Raw genomic sequence first — 20,984 nt, forward strand, 5'->3', positions numbered from 1 at the left:
AAAGTACAGGGAAAATCATTGCGGTCACTACCCACCCAGCAAACTGCTTTTCCAGAAGTTCCTTCTGGAAAGTGTTACAGGGCTATGAAAATAAAAAGCTTCATGCCATCTTAAATGTTTCCTCCCCCAGATAGCAGCACAGTGGTGTAGTGGTTAGCACAACACATTACAGTATTAGTGACCCGGGTTCAATTCCCACCGTTGCCTGTAAGAAGACGATACGTTCTCCCCATGACCATATTGAGTTTCTTCCAGGTGATCCAGTTTCTGCGCACAAACAAAGACGGTTGGTAGGCTAATTGGTGATGTAAGATCACACTGTGATCAGGCTGACTAAATCCGTGGACTGCTGGGAGGCATGGCTCAAAGGGCCACAAGGGCCTATTCCATGCTGTATCTCAATTTTTTAAAATTTCCCTAAAATATGGTGAAACACTGTAGCGACACAGTGGGAGTGCTTGGGAATTTCATCATTGTCTTCAGCCTTCCCTGTGGTTTCTGAAGATTTGGAAAGTTGACCATAATTTGCAGAATTTCATTGTGGATCTTCATAGCTGAAGGCTGGTGTTACATAGAAACATAGAAAATAGGTGCAGGAGTAGGCCATTCGGCCCTTCGAGCCTGCACCGCCATTTATTATGATCATGGCTGATCATCCAACTCAGAACCCTGCCCCAGCCTTCCCTCCATACCCCCTGATCCCCGTAGCCACAAGGGCCATATCTAACTCCTTCTTAAATATAGTCAATGAACTGGCCTCAACTGTTTCCTGTGGCAGAGAATTCCACAGATTCACCACTCTCTGTGTGAAGAAGTTTTTCCTAATCTCGGTCCTAAAAGGCTTCCCCTTTATCCTCAAACTGTGACCCCTCGTTCTGGACTTCCCCAACATCGGGAACAATCTTCCTGCATCTAGCCTGTCCAATCCCTTTAGGATTTTACACGTTTCAATCAGATCCCCCCTCAATCTTCTAAATTCCAATGAGTACAAGACCAGTTCATCCAGTCTTTCTTCATATGAAAGTCCTGCCATCCCAGGAATCAATTTGGTGAACCTTCTTTGTACTCCCTCTATGGCAAGGATGTCTTTCCTCAGATTAGGGACCAAAACTGCACACAATACTCCAGCTGTGGTCTCACCAAGGCCTTGTACAACTGCAGTAGTACCTCCCTGCTCCTGTACTCGAATCCTCTCACTATAAATGCCAGCATACCATTCACCTTTTTCACTGCCTGCTGTACCTGCATGCCCACTTTCAATGACTGGTGTATAATGACACCCAGGTCTCGTTGCACCTCCCCTTTTCCTAATCGACCACCATTCAGATAATAATCTGTTTTCCTATTTTTGCCACCAAAGTGGATAACTTCACATTTATCCATATTAAATTGCATCTGCCATGAATTTGCCCACTCACCCAACCTATCCAAGTCACTCTGCATCCTCCTCACAGCTAACACTGCCACCCAGCTTCGTGTCATCCGCAAATTTGGAGATGCTGCATTTAATTCCCTCATCCAAGTCATTAATATATATTGTAAACAACTGGGGTCCCAGCACTGAGCCTTGCGGTACCCTACTAGTCACCGCCTGCCATTCTGAAAAGGTCCTGTTTATTCCCACTCTTTGCTTCCTGTCTGCTAACCAATTCTCTATCCACATCAATACTTTACCCCCAATACCGTGTGCTTTAAGTTTGCACACTAATCTCCTGTGTGGGACCTTGTCAAAAGCCTTCTGAAAATCCAAATATACCACATCCACTGGTTCTCCCCTATCCACTCTACTAGTTACATCCTCAAAAAATTCTATGAGATTCGTCAGACATGATTTTCCTTTCACAAATCCATGTTGACTTTGTCCGATCATTTCACCGCTTTTCAAATGTGCTGTTATCACATCTTTGATAACTGACTCCAGCAGTTTCCCCACCACCGACGTTAGGCTAACCGGTCTATAATTCCCCGGTTTCTCTCTCCCTCCTTTTTTAAAAAGTGGGGTTACATTAGCCACCCTCCAATCCTCAGGAACTAGTCCAGAATCTAACGAGTTTTGAAAAATTATCACTAATGCATCCACTATTTCTTGGGCTACTTCCTTAAGCACTCTGGGATGCATTGTCTGTTAAACAGATAAGTATGCATCATCTGCATTGTGCATCTTGATGAAACAGAGGTTGAAATGACCTGGTTCTGGAGTGGAAGTAACAGAGGTTGCACATTCCCATTTTCTGTGTAGATTAGTTCCACTCCAGCTGAAAACTTGCTGGATTTGATATGCAATACTGATGTAAGAGACAGAGAAGATTACAAACACAACAGATTCTGCAGATGCTGGAAACCCAAAGCAACACACAAAATGCTGGAAGAACTCAGCAGGTCAGGCAGCATCTACGGAAATGAATAAACAATTGACATTTCAGGCTGAGACCCTTCATCGCAACTGGAAGGGTAGAGGGTAAAAGCCACAATAAGATGGTGGGGGAAGGGTACAAGCTAGAAGGTGTTAGGTGAAGCCAGAGAAGACTATGCTGGCATTGGCTCCTTCATGAATCCATTGGTTGGAAACTTGCCTGACTTATGTAGCAAGTATAACCAATTGAGGTTAACAATTCTAACACTGCCTGCATCAATTAATATCAAATACATGCTTCTGATGAACAGGTTAGGCATTGTGAGAATTTCAGTTATGGAAACTTACTTGGATCCTGTTGCTGCTGAAATGACTGCATCCACTGTTGCTGGCTTAAAGGCCACTGCTGCCAAGGTTGACTACCTTGGTCCCACATCCTCAGAGGTCCAACAATAAACGTTTCAAAGTTACCAACAGAAAAATAAAAGGTTGTAGTGTTTCCAATCTACCTCAATGGATGAGAAACTCCATAAAGTGAGATCATATCCTGGAATGCAAAATATACAATTCCTCAGTACATTCAATTGGCTAAATTGCTAAAGGTTATTCCTATCATGTACACTCAGTAGCCACTTTAGACATGCTGGTTAATGCAAATATCTAATCAGCCAGTCAAGTGGCAGCAACTCAATGCATAAAAGCACACACACTTGGTCAAGAGGTTCAGCTATTGTTCAGACCAAACATCAGAATAGAAAGACATGTGATTGAAGTGACTTTGACTGTGGAATAAGTGTTGCTACCAGATGGGGTGATTTGAGTATCTTGGAAACTGCTGATCTCCTAGGACTTTTACTCACAAGTTTCTAGAGTTTACAGAGAACGGTGCGAAAAAAAAATCCAGTGAGCTGCAGTTCTGTGGGTGAAAACGCCTTGTTAATGAGAGAGATCACAAGAGAATGTCTAGTCTGGTTCAAGCTGACAGGAAGGCGACAGTAATTCATATAACCATGCATTACCACAATGGTGTGCAGAAGAACGTCTCTGAACACACAACACATCAAACCTTAAGGTGGATGGACTACGGCAGCAGAAGACCATGAACACTCAGTTGCCTCTTTATTTGGTACAGGAGGTATCTAATAGTGGCCACAGTGTGTATAGTGTTCCTAATGTGGCATTACTTCTCACTCATATCGTCATATCCTTTTTTCCATATACAATTAAAATCCCAGAATTTCATACCTTCATATTGTGGACTCTAAAATGACACTCTACATTATTGGTGAAATTTAAAAACACCTGTTGCATTTTGCTAGCAGGTTACAACACTCTCCTTTCTGCCCCCAAGGACAAGGGAATCCAATTATTTTCCTCTACAATGCTTATTAACTCACAAACAAAGCCTTTGACATTCACAATCAATTTATGGATCATTGCACTGCTATTCTAGCTTTGAAATTTAGCTTGTTTAGTTGTAATTTGCCATTTATGTCCCTCTTGCCTACTCCACCCAGACTATGCTATAATGTTATGGCTCCCCTGACCAAAATAACTCAATTCTTTTGTCATCCACTCTACCTTCAAACTATTAATTCCTTTCTATGCTTCCAACTCTTTTTTTTAAATCCTGTGTGGAACTTTTTATTCTTCATAATGTCCACCTTCATTTCTGCTACTTTTACTGTCTTTCAATTTGATCTGCTCCATTTACCCTTGTCATCTATATCTGTCACCATCTTCTAAGAACTCTATCACCATAGCAACTATTCCATGTTTCTTAACTGACCAGCTCAGCTCACCTCACCTCCAATCATCTCCTACTTGCGTGTTATTCTAACCCACCAGATCCAACTGTAGACTTCAACTTTAAAATGTGCAATGATTACAGAGATAGCCATACATCTTGCATTTCCAAACTCTTGAATGATAGAATGAAAAAGGTCATTTTTAAAAAATCAATGTAGAATTTTCCCTCTGTAGATCACATACAACTAGATGCTATTGTCACTTTCTGAAAATAGTCATCTCCGAATCACATTGGAGCAGAAGTGTTTTATGGGATCTTAGCTACAACAAATCTTCCAGGTTTAACCTAAAGAGTAAAAATAAGAGGTTTCTGTTTCCCCTTTTGATCACTTTAAACCATCACCATCATTGTGTCTCATGTTGTATGATGCAGATGATTATGGTCTCATAACCATGATTGTTCTTGGCAAATTTTTGTACAGAAGTGGCTCGTCATTGCCTTCTTCTGGGCAGTGTCTTTACAAGATGGATGACCCCAGCCACTATAATATTCTTCACCTGAAACCACTTCCTAGGAGCTAAGGGATGCTTTAAGGTATGGTCTTACTTAAAGGGATATTTTGGCTTAGGTAAAGCTCATTACACTGATTCTTGGAATGAAGAGGGTATTTTGAGGAAGTATTGAGCAGAATCGGCCTTCTTTGGAATTTATAACTGAGGTTATCTTAGTAAAATATTGAAGGACACAGAGGGTTAATGCTGAGAGTATGCTTGTCCTGGACCAGTAATCTGGAATGATTCTTTCATGTTCTGTGAACCTTTGTTCCTCTCTATCCGTAGAAAGTTGTGAATGTTCATTACGTTCAAGTCTGAGATGGAAAGATATTTGAATGATGATGAAATCAACTCTAGTAGGAAATCAGAACCAAAGAAGAGCCATGATTATGTTTTGATGTACATGTGACAGATATAGCTAATCTTTTTTTAAAAAAGGGAAGAGGCCTGTAGGGCCATATGGCCAATTTCTGATTTTTATAAATGGTGCTGATGTAGAACAAGCAGTTCTAACCAAGTTTCACAGGGTAAAACATTGGCAGTTTCATTTACCACAGATACAGCCTGACTTGCTGAGTCCTTCCAGCATTTTCAGCTTGTGTTTTAGATCAGGCACTATCTGGCTGAATGTGAAGGAGTCTCTAAGGGATTGATAACCCACATGTGCTCCTGCCTCCCACATTATTTTCCATTATATTTATTTTCATGACTATGTTATTAACATGAAGCACAATCATATGGAAATGACAAGATTCCACCTCTCCTAAATTGCTTATGCAAGTTAAAAAAAATCTGAAATTAAGTCAAAGGATGCAGCTCCGCAAATTTAAGTTTCTTGCTTTTGAGTGTACTTATTACAGAACCAAAAATACAAATGGAGGACAATAATAGAAATGTTAGCCATTTTACATTACACTGATTGGACTATCTACATTTGAATGGGTTTTTGGATCAGATTTAGTGCAGAGGGAGGCAGGTGAACCAAGGAACCAATGAGAATGAAGATGTTTTACAGTTACACAATAATTAGAAAATATAAGATATATTTGTTACAAATGTTGAATCACTTTAGCCCTGGACTTTAGGTTTTTTTTGGAAAAAAAAATTAAAATGGCAAAATTTAAGGTGGAGGCACTTTCTACCAATGCTTTCCCTGTTGCATGCTAAACATGCTGAGACAAGATAGAAGTTGGATTATGGTACAGAGGGGTCTATTCCAGAGTTGATAACGATTGTGTCATTTAGAGATACAGCAGGTAACAGGTCCATCCAGCCCAATGAGCTCATGCTGCCCAATTGCGCACACGTAGCCAAATGACCCACTCACCCGTAGGTCTTTGCGGAGGAAACCCAAGCAGTCATGGGGGTAGGTACAAACTCCTTACATACAGCAGTGGGAACTGAACTTGGGTCACTGTGCTGTAGTAGTGTTACACTAACCACTGAACTGCCCAACTAATGAGACAGAATCAAAATGAAGTCACTGCTTTATTTATGGTCACACTGCCATACGTCACTCAAAGTACCTGCCACATTTGTTTCTCAGATCTGGAAGTTTAAACCTAGATTTGGATTCTTTGCAGTGAGCTCTAACTAACCTTGCAAATTCCACAACTTAACAGAATGAAAATGTTAAACGGACGAGCTATAAAATAAAAATGTGCATTTATAAGTATTTTATTTTGAGACACAGCGTGGAATAGGCCCTTCGAGACACACTGCTCAGCAACCTCCAACCACCCCAGACTAATCATAGGATTATTTATAATGACCACTAAACCCGGGATGTCTTTGGAATGTGGGAGGAAACCAGAGCACCCACAGGAAACTCACATGTTCCATGGAGAGGACGACAGGGATGCCTTACAGAGGATGCTGGGATTGAACTCTGACCTCCGACACCCCAAGCGGTGCCCATATATAACATGTAGTAGTTATGATCTCAGCAAATCTCAAATTATATATTCATGGAGAGAATCTCTGCATATCAACATCAACAATCAACTGAAACAGAATAACACTGCTGCCAAAAATGAGTACAAAGCGAGCAGGTTGGGTCTGGAATGCATCACTGGAGGAAAAGGTCAATGTTGGCATTCTAGATAAAGCAGCATACATTCAGTGGCCACTTTATTAGGTACAGGAGTGGAACGCGGTGGTTTTCTGCTGCTGTAGCCCCTCCACTTCAAGGTCTGATATGTCATGTATTCAGAGATGCTCTTCTGCACACCACCGTTGTAATGCATGGTTATTTGAGTCACTGTCGCCTTCCTGTCAGCTTGAACCAGTCTGGCCATTCTCCTCTGATTTCTCTCATTAGGAAGGGTTTGTTTCTCACTGGATATTCCTCTGTTTTTCCGCACCATTTCTATACATTCTAGAGCAGGGGTTGTCAAGCTGGGATCCACGGACCCTTACATTAAAAGAAAATTGGAAACTCCTGCTTTAGAGAGTGTTGTGCATGAAAATCTCACAAGATCAGCAGTTTCTGAGATACTCAAATCATCCCGTGTGACACCAACAATCATTCCATGGTCAAAGTCACTTAGATCATATTTCATCCTCATCCTGATGTTTGGCCTGAACAACGAACCTCCAGACCATTTCTGCATGCTTTTATGACCGTTGTGCCACGATTGGCTGATTAGATACTACATTAACGAGGTGTACCTAATAAAGTGGCAACTGAGTGTAAAACTAAAAGATTTTGTAGAATTGTTGCAACAGGGGAGGGGAAGTGGGATTAGTTAAACTGCTTTCTACCAGAACAATTATGGAAATGTTGGGCCAAATGGCTCTGTGCCATAATTAACCAGTCAATGGTACTGAAATATCAACATCGTATTCTACTCTTAAAAATAAAAATGTTATCTAAGTAGGATACTTCAAAATAAAAATGAAAAACATTTAGCGTTTCTCTGTATGCCATGTTTATGAACTAAATATTTCACAGATCAACAACTCTGAAGTAGATGTCTCTATCAAGACTATTTTAAACCAGATAAGTGTAACGGGTGCACTTTTATTAATAACCTTCATTCTGGCACATGGTGGGAACCCTGATTACATTTCACACTCTCGAGTTTCCTCGGCTTCGCAGAAGGAACACTGAGAGTAAAGACAACTTCTTTTCATCATTTGCAACTCAATGGTGTGATGTTTATAACTTGGCCACATTTCTTAGGGTCACGCATCCTGTTGCCAAAGGTAGATCAGGAACTGACCCACCCTTCCTGCCATCCTCTTCTATCTGATCTCACCGTTACAACGGACCCAACCAGAAAGAAGGCAGGCAATTCTCCTTTGGCCCTATGCTGGTCTCAGGCGATGACCTCCACAGCTTTAATCATCACAGGGAAGGCAGGCCTGAACTGCAACTCCCACCTCACCTCACCTCGGGAAACTGCACTCACTACCGTGTTTCTGTGCCAGGATGGTTGCATCCTCTCCTACTCCCAGGGAGCTGTATTCCTTCCTCTCCACCCCCTGGGGAATTGCAACCTCCTCCTCTCCCTGGGGAACTGCATCCCAATCCTCCCCCCACTTTCTCACCTCGGGAAGCTGGACCCACTACCATGTTCTTGTTCCAACCTGGTAGCACACCCTCCTACCGGCAGGGAGCTGCATTCCTTCCTCTCCATCCCCCCCCCCCACCCTGGTGATTTGCACCCTCCTCCTCTCCACTCCCTGGAGAACTGCACCTTCCTCCTCACCTCGGGTAGCTGTACCCACTACTGTGTTCCTGTTCCAGGCTGGTTGTACGCCCTCCTACCCCTCAGGGAGCTGCACTCCCTCCTCTCCACCTCCTGGGGAATTGCAACTTCCTCCCCTCCCTGGGGAGCTGCACCTCAGTCCTCCCTTCCCCTCCTTTCTCAGCTCAGGAAGCTGTACGCCACCGCTATGTTCTAGTTCCAGGCTGGTTGCACCCCCTCCCCGCTCCACCCCCTCCAGATTTGCATCCTCCTCCTCTTCTTGGGGGAGATGCACCCCCCACTCCTCCCTCCTTTCTCACCTGGGGGAGATGCAACCCCTTCTTCCCTCCCTCTAACCAACCCCGGGGCAGGTGCACCTCCTCCTCCTCCCCCCTCCCATCTCTAGGAGAATTGCACCCCCTCCTCCACGGAACTGGAACCTCTCCTCACCGCAGGGAGCTGAGACCCCCCCCCCCGACTGATTAAACTACTGGGGATCATTTCCTTCCCTCCATTAGCCCTTATCCCACTAAACACGCAGCCTCCTGTCCCGAGTGAAAGGCCGACCCCCGCGGCCACAGGAGCAGCAAAAGCTCCAGGGAGACTCGGGGCCCCACTCCTCGCCGCCGATCACGCTGAGCAGGAGTGCGGGGAAGAATATTCCACTCTCATCTCCAGCCCGTCAGAGTGAGGGAGACGGGTGCTTTTCATTCCCCCGCCGGTCACGGGGGTGGGGGTTAATATTTTCCACAAGCTCCACGGTCACGGTGCGTGAGGGCATCGAGAGATGGGGGGGCGGGGAAGGGGGTTCATTCAGCTCCGCGACGGCGAGTGAGCGTTGAGGATGTTTTTCACTCACCTCCCCGGAGAAGGGGCACAAGGGGAGCGCGTCGCGTCGAGGGTTCAGCTTTAGCTTTTCACTCACCACCCTCGGCCGCCGCTCCGCGCTCCAACTGATCAATATGGCGCCGTCACCACCGACCCGGAAGCAAAACCCAGTCTCCAGGCCCCAGGCCCCAAACCGCCTCCTCCCCCTCCTCAGCCTCAGCCTCCCCGGGCCTTGGCCCATCCGCCGCCCATCACTCCGGCCGGGATCGGGACGGTAGGGAGCGCTGGCGATTCCGACACGTCCGTCTGACGCCGTGACCCCACTCTCCCCCAGAGGTCGGGACAAAGGAAAGGAAGAGGGGTGGGGGCAAGGGGTCAAGGGGAGGGGCGAAGGGTCGACGTGCGGAGAGGGTGTAATGGGGTGTGGGGTGTGGGGTTGAGTGGGGTAAGGGATTGAGGGGTGAAGGTGGAGTAGGGTGCGGGGTCAAGGGGCGGGAGGGGGGAGGGGGGGAGGGGGAGGGGGAGGGGGAGGGGGAGGGGGGGGAGGGGGGAGGGGGGAGGAGGGGGGAGGGGGAGGAGGGGGGAGGGGGGAGGGGGGAGGAGGGGGGAGGGGGAGGAGGGGGGAGGGGGGGGGAGGGGGGAGAGGAGGGGGGAGGAGGGGGGAGGGGGGGAGGGGGGAGAGGAGGGGGGAGGAGGGGGGAGGAGGGGGGAGGAGGGGGGAGGGGGGGAGGAGGGGGGAGGGGGGGAGGAGGGAGGAGGGGGGAGGGGGGGAGGGGGAGGAGGGGGGGAGGGGGGGGGGAGGGGGGGAGGGGGGGAGGAGGGGGGGGGGGAGGAGGGGGGGAGGGGGGGGAGGGGGGGGAGGGGGGGAGGAGGGGGGGAGGGGGGGAGGGGGGGGAGGAGGGGGGGGGGGGAGGGGGGGAGGGGGGGGAGGGGGGGGAGGAGGGGGGGAGGGGGGGGAGGAGGGGGGGGAGGGGGGGGAGGAGGGGGGGGGGAGGGGGGGGAGGGGGGGGAGGGGGGGGAGGAGGAGGGGGAGGGGGGGGAGGGGGGGGAGGAGGGGGGGAGGGGGGGGGAGGGGGGGGGAGGAGGAGGGGGAGGGGGGGGAGGAGGGGGAGGAGGAGGGGGAGGGGGGGGAGGGGGAGGGAGGGGGAGTGGGGAGAGGGGGGAGAGGGGAGTGGGGAGAGGGGGGAAAGGGGGAGGGGGAGGGGGGAAGGGGGGAGGGGGAGGGGGGAAGGGGGGGGAAGGGGGGGAGGGGGAAGGGGGGGGAGGGGGGAGAGGGGGGAAGGGGGGAGGAAGGGGGGAGGGGGAGAGGGGAGGGAGGGAAGGGGGGAGGGGGAGAGGGGAGGGAGGGAGGGGGGGAGAGAGGGGGGAAGGGGGGAGGGGGAGAGAGGGGGGGAAGGAGAGAGGGGGGAAGGGGGGAGGGGGAGAGAGGGGGGGAAGGAGGGGGGAGGGAGAAGGGGAGGGGGAGAGGGGGGAGGGGAGAAGGGGAGGGGGGAGAGGGAGAGAGGGAGGGAGGGGGGAGAGGGAGGGAGGAGGGGAGGGGGAGAGGGAGAGGGGGAGAGGGAGAGGGGGAGGGGGGAGAGAGTGGGGGAGAGGGGGAGGGGGGAGAGAGTGGGGGAGAGGGGGGAGGGGGGTGAGAGAGTGGGGGAGAGGGGAGGGGGAGAGGGGAGGGGGAGAAGGGGAGAGGGGGAGGGGGAGAGGGAGGGGGGAGAGGGAGGGGGGGAGGGGGGAGAGGGAGGGGGGGAGGGGGGAGAGGGAGGGGGGGAGGGGGGAGAGGGAGGGGGAGGAGGGAGAGAGGGAGGGGGGAGGAGGGGGGGGGAGGGTGGGAGAGTAAGGAGGAGGGTGAGGGGGGAGAGGGAGGAGGGGGTGAGGAGAGGGGAGGGGGAGGAGAGGGGGGAGGGAGGGGAGGAGAGGGGGGAGGGGGGAGAGGGAGGAGGAGGGGGGAGGGAGGGAGAGAGGGGGAGAGCGGAGGGGGAGAGGAGGGGGTGAGGAGAGGGGAGGGGGTGTGGGAAGGCAGGAGGGGGTGAGGCGAGGGGGAGGGAGGGTCGAGAGGGGGCAGGGGCGAGAGGGGGTGGATTGAGGGGTGGAGCGGGTTAGGGAGCGGGGGGCCGGGGAAAAGGTGAGGGGGATGGTGGCAGTGGGCAAGGGGTGAGAGGGCTGATGGGTAGGGACGAGTGGGGAGAGGTAAGGGATGAAAGGGGGAGGGGTGCAAGAGTGGGAGTAGGGGCTTAGGGTAGCAGGAGGGCAGTGGGAAGGGGAGGTGAGGGATAGGGGAAGGTGGTGGGGGAATAGTATAGAAAGGAAGGGGAGGGAGGGGGAATAGTATAGAGGGGAAGGGGAGGGAGTAGGAATAGTGATGGGAGGAGAAGGGGTGGGGGAGCGGGTGATGGGTAGGGGAAGGGATTAGGAGAAATTGGGGAGGGGAGGCGGAAAGGAATGGGGGAAGGTGGTGAGGGAAAAGGATAGAGGAGAAGTGGTGCGTCCAAGATATCCTGAAGTGGGAGGGAGAGGAGCCAGAGGTCGTGGTACATATAGGAACCAATGACATAGGTAGGAAAAGGGAAGAGGTCCTGAAAAGAGAATATAGGGAGTTAGGAAGGGAGTTGAGAAGAAGGACCGCAAAGGTAGTAATCTCGGGATTACTGCCTGTGCCACGCGACAGTGAGCATAGGAATGCGATGAGGTGGAGGATAAATGCGTGGCTGAGGGATTGGAGCAGGGGGCAGGGATTCAAGTTTTTGGATCATTGGGACCTCTTTTGGCGCAAGTGTGACCTGTACAAAAAGGACGGGTTGCACTTGAATCCTAATATCCTGGCAGGGAGATTTGCGAGGGCTACTGAGGTGACTTTAAGCTATAATGGTTGGGGGGTGGGAATCAAATTAAAGAGACTAGGAGAGAGGAGGTTAGTTCACAAATAGAGAAAGCTAGTAGACAGTGTGTGAGGGAAGATAGGCAGGGGACAGAGATCGGGAGCACTCAGAGCGAAGATGTAGGGGAGAAGGAAGAAAAAGATAACAAAGTTGTCTGCTCCATTAAGGATAAACAGAGAGTAAGAGGTGGAAAATGTCTTAAATGCATCTATTGCTAGGAGCATTGTAAGAAAGGTGGATGAGCTTAGAGCATGGATTGATACCTGGAAATATGATAGATATTTCATAGATATTTCAATACATAGAGGTACCAACTAGAGAAGGGGCAGTGTTGGATCTCCTGTTAGGGAATGAGATAGGGCAGGTGACAGAGGTATGTGTTGGGGAGCACTTCGGGTCCAGTGATCAGAATGCCATTAGTTTCAATATAATTATGGAGAAGGATAGGACTGGACCCAGAGTTGAGATTTTTGATTGGAGAAAGGCTAACTTTGAGGAGATGCGAAAGGATTTAGAAGGAGTGGATTGGGACAATTTGTTTTATGGGAAGGATGTAATAGAGAAATGGAGGTCATTTAAAGGTGAAATTTTGAAGGTGCAGGATCTGTATATTCCTGTTAGGTTGAAAGGAAAGGTTAAAAGTTTGAGAGAGCCATGGTTTTCAAGAGAAGGATCTACAATAAGTATAGGCCGCTTGGAGTAAATGAGGTGCTCGAGGAATATAAAGAATGTAAAAAGAATCTTAAGAAATTAGAAAAGCTAAAAGAAGATATGAGGCTGCTTTGGCAAGTAAGGTGAAAATAAATCCAAAGGGTTTCTACAGTTATATTAATAGCAAAAGGACCATGAGGGATAAAATTGGTCCCTTAGAGAATCAGAGTGGACGGATGTGTGCGGAGCTAAAAGAAATGGGGGAGATTTTGAACAATTTCTTTTCTTTGGTATTCACTAAGGAGAAGGGTATTGAATTGTGTAAGGTAAGGAAACGAAAGGTAGTTAGGGAAAGTGTGATAATTAAAGAAGAGGAAGTACTGGCGCTTTTAAGGAATGTAAAAGTGGATAAATCTCCGGGTCCGGACAAGGTATTCCCTGGGACCTTGAGGGAAGTTAGTGTGGAAATAGCTGGGGCTCTGACAGAAATATTTCAAATGTCATTAGAAATGGGGGTGGTGCCAGAGGATTGGCGTATTGCTCATGTTGTTCCATTGTTTAAAAAGGGTTCTAAAAGTAAACCTAGCAATTATCGGCCTGTGAGTTTGATGTCAGTGGTGGGTAAATTGATGGAAAGTATTCTTAGAGATGGTATATATAATTATCTGGATAGACAGGGTCTGATTAGGAACAGTCAAAATGGATTTGTGCGTGGAGGGTCATCTTTGACAAATCTTATTGAATTTTTTGATGAGGTTACTAGGAAAGTTGATGAGGGTAAAGCAGTGGATGTTGTCTATATGGACTTCAGTAAGGCCTTTGACAAGGACCCACATAGAAGATTAGTTAGGGTGGTTCAATCATTAGGCATTAATATCGAAGTAGTAAAATGGATTCAGCAGTGGCTGGATGGGAGACGCCAGAGAGTAGTGGTGGATAACTGTTTGTCAGATTGGAGGCCAGTGATTAGTGGTGTGCCTCAGGGATCTGTACTGGGTCCAATGTTGTTTGTCAAATATATTAATGATCTAGATGATGGGGTGGTAAATTGGATTAGTAAGTATGCAGATGATACTAAGATAGGTGTTGTGGATAATGAAGTGGGTTTTCAAAGCTTGCAAGAGAGATTTAGGCCAGTTAGAAGAGTGGGCTGAAAGATGGCAGATGGAGTTTGATGCTGAAAAATGTGAGGTGCTACATTTTGGTAGGACTAATTAAAATAGAACATACATGGTAAATGGTAGGGAATTGAAGGATGCTGTAGAACAGAGGGATCTAGGAATAATGGTGCATAGTTCCCTGAAGATGGAATCTCATGTGGATAGGGTGGTGAAGAAAGCTTTTGGTATGCTGGCCTTTATAAATCAGAGCATTGAGTATAGGAGTTGGGATGTGATGTTGAAATTGTATAAGGCATTGGTAAGGCCAAATGTGGAGTATGGTGTACAGTTCTGGTCACCGAATTATAGGAAAGTTGTCAACAAAATTGAGAGTACAGAGGAGATTTACTAAAATGTTGCCTGGGTTTCATCACCTAAGTTACTGAGAAAGGTTGAACAAGTTGGGTCTTTATTCTTTGGAACATAGAAGGTTGAGGGGGAACTTGATAGAGGTATTTAAAATTATGAGGGGGATAGATAGAGTTGACGTGGATAGGCTTTTTCCATTCAGAGTGGGGGAGATTCAAGCAAGAGGACATGAGTTGAGAGTTAAAGGGCAAAAGTTTAGGGGTAACATGAGGAGGAACTTCTTTACTCAGAGAGTGGTAGCTGTGTGGAATGAGCTTCCAGCAGAAGTGGTTGAGGCAGGTTCGATGTTGTCATTTAAAGTTAATTTGGATAGATATATGGATAGGAAGTGAATGGAAGGTTATGGGTTGAGTGCAGGTCGGTGGGACTAGGTGAGAGTAGGAGTTCGGCACGGACTAGAAGGGCCGAGATGGCCTGTTTCCGTGCAGTAATTGATATATGGTTATATGGGTGGGGTGAAGAGCATTGGGGCGGAGGTGGAGATGGGAGAAGGGGGAGGAAGTAGGAAGAGGGGATGGAGAGCTGTAAGGTGTAGGGGATGGTGAGGGAGTAAGGGGAAGGGAGGTGGGGATGGGGAAGGGTGTAGGGGAAGGTGATGGAAGGAGGAGGTGAGGGTGAAGGGGTGGGGGGAAGAGGATAGAGGAGTAGGGTTGGAGAGGGGGGGTAGGGGGGATGGGGAGGAGGATGGGAGTAGGGGTGGAGAGGGAGCAGGGGGAAGGTGAGGGGAAGGGTAAGGTGGGGGGAGTAAAAGGAAAAGGAGGAGAGGGGAAAAGGAGTGGGGGGATGGTATGATGGGATTCAGGGTGGGATGAGGCAGTATTGAGGGTGGGGAGGAGAGGGAAGTGAGGGTAGAGAGTAGAGGGGAGGGGTAGGTGGGGGAGGGTGGGTGGGAGGAGGTGGAGGGTGGGATGTGGGGGGATTGAGGGTGGGGAGAGAAGTGTAGGGTAGGGAGATGGGAGGGGGTGGAGGAGAGAGCAGGGGAATGAAGGGAGGGGATGGGGACAGGAGTGAGGGTAGAGAGTAGAAGGGAAGGGAGGGAGTGAGTGGGCAAGTTTTGTTCACTGTGTTATAGGAAAGATATAGCTGAACTGGGAACAGTGCAGAGAACTATTGTACTGTACAGCTGCCACAAACAATAAATCTCACGACATTTGCCAGTGATGATTCTGATTGACGATTTAGGAGGATGATACCAGAACTGGAGGAATTGGTCTATTGTTGTCAGATGTACTGAGACACAGTGAAAATCTCTACATCGATCAAATCTTGACACGATGCAACAAGATCATGCAAGATAGACAATAGCAGAATGCAGAATAAAGCGTTAAAGCTACGAAGTGCAGTGCAGGGAGATAATAAGGTACAAGATCGCCAAGAGGTAGATAGTGAGGCCAGACATCCATCCGAGGGAACCATTCAATAGTCTCGGTGGGCCTGAGTTATGAGAGGAGGATGGGGACAAGAGTGAGGGCAGCATAGGGGAATAGGGGTGACCCTTATAGAAGTGTTTACAATTATGAGAGGCATAAATAAGGTGGATGATAACAGTCTTTTCTTCCACATTAGGTGAGTTCAAACCTAAGGTGTATAGGTCTATGGTGAGAAGGGAAATATTTAAAAGGGACCCAAGGAGCAAATTTTTCGTGCAAAATGAGACGGTTATATAGGTTGAGCTGCCAGAAGGAGTGGTTGAGACAGGTCTATGAAGCTCTTGGGTGGATAGGTAGATGGAGTGAGGGGCCTGGAGGAATAGGGCCAAGAGGCAGGAAGGTTGGACTAGCTAACAGAGCATGTGGTCTGCATTGACTAGATGGGCTGAAGGGCCTGTCAGAAACCTATGATACTATCAGAAACAGCTTACATCTGTAATAGCTGTGCAAATTTCCGCCAGGAAGACACCGGTGACTCGACAGTCACCCTGGGCAGCAATAGGTGTCAGTTTTCCAATTTGAAGAATTCTTGACATAATGGCTAATTTGCATTCTGTCTGTGCAGCACGTAGTTTGGTAGCGATGCCTGAATGTGTGGGGCGCACTCAACAAAATTTAAGAATCCAGCCAGAAATGTTAGCTGTTGTTTGCTAGTTTTACTCTGATGGTAACACAGCATAACACACTACAGTGGCAGCAGTAAGATCAGGGTTCAGTTCTTGCCATTGCCTGTAAGGAGTTTGCAATGTTGCTGCTGGAAGAATGGCATCTCTTGCAGGCTTCCCCCAGTGCATCTTGGATTGTGCTGGTCATTGACTAAAACGACGCATTTCACAGTATGTTTCACTATACGTGTGACAAAGTTTATACTGTATTTATCTTTACATTGGAGCAGAAAGTTTTGGAATAAATGTAGAGAAGTTTCAGTGTAATTAAAAAAAAGATGGAAAATCTGCCTCTGGGATGAGGTGTTAAGTTTGTGCCTCATTTGCTCTCATGTGGCACAGTCTGAGAAAGGACAGAGTTTAAAGACAAGAGATTCTGGAAATCCAGAGTAACACACACAAAGTGCTGGAGGAACTCTTCAGGTCAGGCAGAGGGGAATAAACGGTCACCGTTTTGGGCTGAAGTCCTTCATCAGGACTGGAAAGGTGGGGGGAAGAAGCCAGAATAAGAAGGTGGGGGTAGGTGGAGAAGGTGACAGGTGGATGGGGAAGGGAATGAGGAAGTTGGCAGGTAGGTGGAAAAGGGAAAGGACTGGAGTTTTCCAGTAGTGTCGTCTGCACTTATAATACTTAATTTTAACTATATTTAACCCTCAATTAACCTCTCTGAAGCATTTTTTAAATTGAGTTTTCATATTCTCAGAGGGATTATCTTTAAAACTGCGAAGCTTGTAAACAGGAAAATTCAATGTCATTGCTACAAAATCATATCTATTGCGAACAGAAACACAAAATAACACGAAACAGAAAAACTACATTCCTATGGTTTCACATTGTACCAGAAATTATTTGCTACATGGAATGATCTCACATCGAAAACAGGACATATTTCATTGATTGTTAGCAAAAGAAAATCTGCAGATGCTGGAAATCCAAGCAACACACACAAAATGCTGGAGGAACTCAGCAGACCAGGCAGCATCTATGGAGAAGAGTCAATGGTTGACTTTTTGGGCTGGGACCCGGTCCTGATGAATGGTCTCAGCCCAAAACGTCGACTGTTAACACAGCAGGCCAGGCAGCATCTATGGAAAAGAGTTAACAGTGGACGTCCTGACAAAGGGTCTCAGCCTGAAACGTCGACTGCACCTCTTCCTAGAGATGCTGCCTGACCTGCTGCGTTCACCAGCAACTTTCATGTGTGTAACTATAAGTAGGCCTGGGCTTGACTGAATTGGACATGGCTCACTCAATGAGGTTCAAGTAAACTGATCAGAATATATAAGATTCAAAATTGTTTAATGTCATTTCCAGCGCACATGTGAAGGAGAACAAAATAGTTGTTACTCCGGATCTGATGCAGCACAAAACCTAGGGGGACCAATATCCTGGCAGGGAGATTAGCGAGGGCTACTGAGGTGACTTTAAACTAGAATGGTTGGGGGATGGGAATCAAATTAAAGAGGCTAGGCGTGAGGAGGTTAGTTCACAACAGGGGGATGGGAACCAGTGCAGAGAGACAGAGGGGTGTAAAGTGAGGGTAGAAGCAAAAAGTACTAAGGAGAAAAGTAAAAGTGGCAGGCCGACAAATCCAGGGCAAGCATTAAAAAGGGCCACTTTTCAACATAATTGTTTAAGGGCTAAGAGAGTTGTAAAAGAGCGCCTGAAGGCTTTGTGTGTCAATGCAAGGAGCATTCATAATAAGGCGGATGAATTGAAAGTGCAGATTGTTATTAATGATTATGATATAGTTGGGATCACAGAGACATGGCTCCAGCGTGACCAAGGATGGGAGCTCAACGTTCAGGGGTATTCAATATTCAGGAGGGATAGACATGAAGGAAGGGGAGGTAGGGTGGCGTTGCTGGTTATAGAAGAGATTAACGCAATAGAAAGGAAGGACATAAGCCGGGAAGATGTGGAATCGATATGGGTAGAGCTGCGTAACACTAAGGGGCAGAAGACGCTGCTGGGAGTTGTGTACAGGCCACCTAACAGTAGTAGTGAGGTCGGAGATGGTATTAAACAGGAAATTAGAAATGTTTGCAATAAAGGAACAGCAGTTATAATGGGTGACTTCAATCTACATGTAGACTGGGTGAACCAAATTGGTAAAGGTGCTGAGGAAGAGGATTTCTTGGAATGTATGCGGGATGGTTTTTTGAACCAACATGTCGAGGAACCAACTAGAGAGCAGGCTATTCTGGACTGGGTTTTGAGCAATGAGGAAGGGTTAATTAGCAATCTTGTCATGAGAGGCCCCTTGGGTAAGAGTGACCATAATATGGTGGAATTCTTCATTAAGATGGAGAGTGACATAGTTAATTCAGAAACAAAGGTTCTGAACTTAAAGAGGGGTAACTTTGAAGGTATGAGACGTGAATTAGCTAAGATAGACTGGCAAATGACACTTAAAGGATTGACGGTGGATATGCAATGGCAAGCATTTAAAGGTTGCATGGGTGAACTACAACAATTGTTCATCGCAGTTTGGCAAAAGAATAAATCAAGGAAGGTAGTGCACCCGTGGCTGACAAGAGAAATTAGGGATAGTATCAATTCCAAAGAAGAAGCAGACAAATTAGCCAGAGAAAGTGGCTCACCTGAGAACTGGGAGAAATTCAGAGTTCAGCAGAGGAGGGCAAAGGGCTTAATTAGGAAGGGGAAAAAATATTATGAGAGAAAACTGGCAGGGAACATAAAAACTGACCGTAAAAGCTTTTATAGATATGTAAAAAGGAAAAGACTGGTAAAGACAAATGTAGGTCCCCTACAGACAGAAACAGGTGAATTGATTATGGGGAGTAAGGACATGGCAGACCAATTGAATAATTACTTTGGTTCTGTCTTCACTAAGGAGGACATAAATAATCTTCCAGAAATAGTAGGGGACAGAGAGTCCAGTGAGATGGAGGAACTGAGCGAAATACATGTTAGTAGGGAAGTGGTGTTAGGTAAATTGAAGGGATTGAAGGCAGATAAATCCCCAGGGCCAGATGGTCTGCATCCTAGAGTGCTTAAGGAAGTAGCCCAAGAAATAGTGGATGCATTAGTGATAATTTTTCAAAACTCGTTAGATTCTGGACTAGTTCCTGAGGATTGGAGGGTGGCTAATGTAACCCCACTTTTTAAAAAAGGAGGGAGAGAGAAACCGGGGAATTATAGACCGGTTAGCCTAACGTCGGTGGTGGGGAAACTGCTGGAGTCAGTTATCAAAGATGTGATAACAGCACATTTGGAAAGCGGTGAAATCATCGGACAAAGTCAGCATGGATTTGTGAAAGGAAAATCATCTCTGACGAATCTCATAGAATTTTTTGAGGATGTAACTAGTAGAGTGGATAGGGGAGAACCAGTGGATGTGGTATATTTGGATTTTCAAAAGGCTTTTGACAAGGTCCCACACAGGAGATTAGTGTGCAAACTTAAAGCACACGGTATTGGGGGTAAGGTATTGATGTGGATAGAGAATTGGTTAGCAGACAGGAAGCAAAGAGTGGGAATAAACGGGACCTTTTCAGAATGGCAGGCGGTGACTAGTGGGGTACCGCAAGGCTCAGTGCTGGGACCCCAGTTGTTTACAATATATATTAATGACTTGGATGAGGGAATTAAATGCAGCATCTCCAAGTTTGCAGATGACACGAAGCTGGGCGGCAGTGTTAGCTGTGAGGAGGATGCAGAGTGACTTGGATAGTTTGGGTGAGTGGGCAAATTCATGGCAGATGCAATTTAATGTGGATAAATGTGAAGTTATCCACTTTGGTGGCAAAAATAGGAAAACAGATTATTATCTGAATGGTGGCCGATTAGGAAAAGGGGAGGTGCAACGAGACCTGGGTGTCATTATACACCAGTCATTGAAAGTGGGCATGCAGGTACAGCAGGCGGTGAAAAAGGCGAATGGTATGCTGGCATTTATAGCGAGAGGATTCGAGTACAGGAGCAGGGAGGTACTACTGCAGTTGTACAAGGCCTTGGTGAGACCACAGCTGGAGTATTGTGTGCAGTTTTGGTCCCCTAATCTGAGGAAAGACATCCTTGCCATAGAGGGAGTACAAAGAAGGTTCACCAGATTGATTCCTGGGATGGCAGGACTTTCATATGAAGGAAGACTGGATGAACTGGTCTTGTACTCGTTGGAATTTAGAAGATTGAGGGGGGATCTGATTGAAACGTATAAAATCCTAAAGGGATTGGACAGGCTAGATGCAGGAAGATTGTTCCCGATGTTGGGGAAGTCCAGAACAAGGGGCCACGGTTTGAGGATAAAGGGGAAGCCTTTTAGGACCAAGATTAGGAAAAACTTCTTCACACAGAGAGTGGTGAATCTGTGGAATTCTCTGCCACAGGAAACAGTTGAGGCCAGTTCATTGGCTATATTTAAGAGGGAGTTAGATATGGCCCTTGTGGCTACGGGGATCAGAGGGTATGGAGGGAAGGCTGGGGCGGGGTTCTGAGTTGGATGATCAGCCATGATCATAATAAATGGCGGTGCAGGCTCGAAGGGCCGAATGGCCTACTCCCGCACCTATTTTCTATGTTTCTAAAACAAAGCACAATAAGATAGAGGACAATAACATTTAAAAACAATAAATATAAATACACATAATAGCTTATATACCCAAGACATCTTCAAGGAGCAGTGTCTCAGAAAGTCAG

The 20,984-nt window shown here is 47.4% G+C and overlaps 1 protein-coding gene across 6 annotated transcripts in view; it reads right to left on the reverse strand.

Moving 5' to 3' along the window:
• The window catches only part of pnisr (PNN-interacting serine/arginine-rich protein), a 44,350-nt gene extending 34,831 nt beyond the window's left edge, over positions 1-9,519 (reverse strand). For 2 of the 6 annotated variants that reach the window (XR_011883431.1, XM_072245676.1), the window contains exons 1-2: positions 9,209-9,515; positions 2,702-2,900 (exon numbers count right to left, since the gene is read on the reverse strand). Coding sequence is in view for 3 of the 6 variants with exons in the window: in XM_072245676.1 (XP_072101777.1) it covers positions 2,702-2,789 (88 nt within the window). In the remaining 3 variants the exon portion in view is untranslated. Of the gene's footprint in view, positions 1-2,701; positions 2,901-9,208 lie in introns of all 6 variants that reach the window. The other 4 variants (XR_011883432.1, XR_011883433.1, XM_072245668.1 and 1 more) reach the window with 4 other exon arrangements.
• Positions 9,520-20,984: the final 11,465 nt, after the last annotated feature.

The sequence above is a fragment of the Mobula birostris genome, chromosome 2 (genome assembly GCF_030028105.1).
Source record: "Mobula birostris isolate sMobBir1 chromosome 2, sMobBir1.hap1, whole genome shotgun sequence".
NCBI classification, from domain to species: Eukaryota; Metazoa; Chordata; class Chondrichthyes; order Myliobatiformes; family Myliobatidae; genus Mobula; species Mobula birostris.